General features: G+C 46.2%; 1 protein-coding gene across 1 annotated transcript; it reads left to right on the top strand.

The window, feature by feature from the left end:
• The first annotated feature begins 822 nt into the window (after positions 1–822).
• On the top strand, positions 823–2,025 carry LOC139829991 (uncharacterized). The gene has a single exon (XM_051367763.2). It carries the CDS (start codon positions 823–825, stop codon positions 2,023–2,025), a length of 1,203 nt encoding a protein of 400 aa, XP_051223723.2.
• Positions 2,026–3,739: the final 1,714 nt, after the last annotated feature.

Genomic DNA, 3,739 nt, shown 5'->3' with positions numbered 1-3,739 from the left:
ATTCCAGTGGCCTGCAGCAGCAGAAACAGATTCGTTGACGTTTGTACCAGATGTAATGGTGAAACAACAGTATTTATATTCAGAAAGAAAATGGCACATCATTCCAAAAATCTTAAAAGGGGTAAAAATCGAGAAGTTTTGCTAAATAGAGTAATCGGAGTGAAAATTCACTAAATGGGGGTAATTAGCTTCAAAGGATTAAAGCTTGGTGGTAAAAACCGGAATTCACTCTTAATAAAATATTCATGAATTTGAAAAAATGTGCAAGTTTTGCAAGATAAAAGGTTCACGCATATCAAATTGGATGACTATGCATTTCAAAAGAATGCTCATATGTTTTTTAGAAATATATATATTCTTTACATACATACATAAGTGCATAGTCTGTGAGCTCTGAACTCTTGAACATGAACTTTGTGTTCATTTCGTTTTGTTAGTGAAAGACACGGACAACTCTTATAAAAATCTCAGCTGCTTGATTCACATCTTTTGTTGTTTGTTACTCTCTGATTCTAATGAAAATCCTAACTATCGTACATGGCTATTACAACATATGTTTACCTCCTTCCAAGCGGTTGTATTATTTTGCCAGAAGAAAACGGTCGTTACATTTTCTTCAGCAGCAAAATTGTTTCAAGTTATGTTTTTTTGAGCAAAATTATTTCAAGTTATGACACTGATCCTGATTGTTTCTCGTGGGCCAAGCCCAACCCATTTGAGAGCCACCATTCCGTTCCATTCCGGCCTCCGCCGCCGCCGCCAGCACAACTCCGGCATTCCTGGGACGGATCGAGAACCAGGACGAGCTGCCAGCCGGCGACCATGGCGGAGGGGGTAACAGCAGAACCGGCGTCTCTCCTCCGCGGCCTCCCCGATGAGATCGTCCTCTGGGAGATCCTCATCCGCCTGCCCCCCAAACACCTCCTCCGCTGCCGCGCCGTCCGCCGCGCCTGGCGCGCCGCCACCTCCGCCCGCGACTTCCTCCTGGCCCACCACGCCCGCCAGCCCAGCCTCCCCATCTTCTCCGGCGACGACGCGTGGATCCTCGGCGTCCACTACCACAACATCCTCGCCTTCGACCACCGGGCCGCCACCGAGGACGACCAGCTCCACGCCGTCGCCCGGCTCGACGACGCCTTCCGACCGGTGGCCGCTTGCGACGGCCTGCTCGTCCTCTCCAAGCTGTCCACGCTTGGCTCTGCCGGCGCCTGCCTCTCCATCTGCAACCCAGCCACGCGTGAGCATGCTCTCCTCGGCCTACACTGCGACTTCGAAGTCATGGGGATGTACCTGCACCGCCCTACCGGCGAGCACCGTCTGTTGCTGCAGCGGAGGAGGTCCCAGGCAGCATATCTTCTGGTACAGAAAGAAGACCAAGCTGGCTGCTACGTCTTCTCGTTGGGCTCCGGCCAGCCGCCGAGGTACATCGGGTGGCCGGAGATGGCGTCTCTGAACTTCAGCGTACCTGTCTCGGCACGTGATAGCCTGCATTGGTACCCAGTGTATTGTCCGACCGAAACAAACCCATCGCTGTATGAAAGCAAACTCATAGTATTCGACACCATATCCGAGTCGTTCCGGCTGATGCGTGAGCCAACTATTCTCGGCAGCTCATATGCCTTTGACATGGATGGCACGCTCGGCATCTTTACCCGGAACCCTTCCACCAAAGCTATCGATATACGGGTGCTGCACAACTACGAAAGCGAGGTTTGGGACTTGAAGTACCAGATCAAATTGCCGGTTGCTGAAATCAGGAGGGAGTTTCAAGACTGTGGTGGATATTGGGATTGGGAGTTGGATGTCGTTTCGGTGGATGGTGGCGTGCTCTTGCTTGTCCAGCTTCCTCGGTGGCTGCTTCATGTTGATAGTAATGACAGAATGGTTAACAGTTTCTATCGGGGTCGCCGATCGCTCTCTATGACTGGTTTTCAGCTAAAGCAGAGTCTTGTTCGGCATACCTTCTTTCCAGCTCTACATGGTTATGCTGTGAACGCTTCACCTTTCATCCGACCTGTTGAGTGAGTGGTGAGCTGCAATATATATTGGTTGCATGAATTATGAACCTGCTGGCTTCTTCTAAGTTATGATCAGAAACTCTGAATATGATGTAGTTGCTTGAAATCTATGCTTGTCTCGGTATGATCAGAAGCTCTGAATGTTATGTGGTTGCATGAAATCTATGCCTGTGTCGTTACCTTTTGGGCTGAAGTTACGGGTGTCTCTGTTGATGCTAAAACCAATTAGTCATTTTGCCTTGATTTTGAAACATGTGCCTACTAATATAATCAGTGCCATTTCTCTATTATCTAGTGGTTTTCTTAGTACTCAATTGTTATTCATCTTATGCCTCATGTCCCAATTCCTTGAACAAGAATGGACCTGACTATTTATTTCTAGCTATCTTCTTAATAATCAATATTTCATGGTGTTCCTTTTTTCTAACATTTGTTATAGCTGATGATGAAAAGTGGCATATTTTATTCTTTGTTGATTTGCAAGCTGCATCTTGTTAAATGGTTGCGTCATCTTTAGCTTCTTGTTCTCTTGCTGGCTAGGCCAGAGGGGCTGGAGAGGAGAGATTACTGAAATATTATTTTATAATTGATTTTCAACAGGGATACAATTGTCCTGAATTCTTGCACTCCTCTTTTTACCCTGAACAGGGCTTTCACTTCTCTAGGAGTTGTGTTTTTGGTACTGCTTGCATTGCCTCTTCAGACTGCAGTCTGCACCTTTGTAGTTTGTACTAGGTTATGTGCTTGGGAGAGTGTGGATGTGGTTTTTGACAACACATCATGTGCTTGGTAAAACTGGTGATCCTGATGGTAGACATTTTTTTTAGAAACTTGGTGCTTGCTGTAATAGATCTTTTTGGTGATGCCATCCTATTTGGTTTCCTCCTCCGTCTGAACTTTGTTAGTGGAGTTTCACCTGTAGCCTATTGCCTGCAGTACAGGTTTAAAACATGCTGTAGCCCATTGCCTCCAGTACACGTTGAATGTAAGTTGAGAAGTCCAAGCCTCCAACTAACAATCTGGATTATAGGCTCCATGGTAAGAATTATGTCCTTCGTCCAGTTCTTTGATTTCCAAACCTGAGTATTTACGCCGCTGGCAAAAGAGACTGTTTAGTTCAGCATATGTTTCAGTTGGCAGTTGCTAAAAAAATAATGAGAAAACTTTTTTTTGCGAATGAAGTCCATCCGTGGCTGTAAATTAGTTTGCTGGTGCTAGATGATATTTTTGTTGATCACCTGTGAGCCTTTTATATTTCCGTTAGGTGAAAAGACTGTAGACTTGGTAGTCTGAACTTTTCAACAGTGAGACTGTGTTCATTTTGCGTTGTTACTGAAATCTATGCTTGAGTCAATTCTCTTTCAGAATGAAGGGACAATTGTGTGTGTCGATGCCAAAATTGCCTAATCAGTTTAGTCTGTTTGAGAAGGGCGGGCCTGGTGCAGCGGTAGAGCCTCACCGCCTGTGACCGAGAGGTCCCAGGTTCGAGTCGCGGTCTCCTCACATTGCACTTCGTGAGGGTAAGACTTGCCACTAACACCTTCCCCAGACCCCGCACAGTGCGGGAGCTCTCAGCACTGGGTACGTCCTTTTTAGTTTAGTCTGTTTGAATATGTGCTAACATCTGTCTGTCCCATGTCTTTGCTTTCCTGAACTGGGGGATCAACTTTTTTTTAAAAAAAACTAGGCCTCTTGGAGTCTTCTATCTACTTACCAGATAG

The sequence above is a fragment of the Lolium perenne genome, chromosome 3, assembly GCF_019359855.2.
Source record: "Lolium perenne isolate Kyuss_39 chromosome 3, Kyuss_2.0, whole genome shotgun sequence".
NCBI lineage: Eukaryota > Viridiplantae > Streptophyta > Magnoliopsida > Poales > Poaceae > Lolium > Lolium perenne.
Note: the sequence above shows the minus strand (reverse complement) of the source record. Positions and strands in the feature narration are given on the sequence as shown.

Coding starts and splice junctions, on each gene's coding strand:
- LOC139829991 (XM_051367763.2), top strand. CDS start 823: ATGGCGGAGGGGGTAACAGCAGAACCGGCGTCTCTCCTCCGCGGCCTC.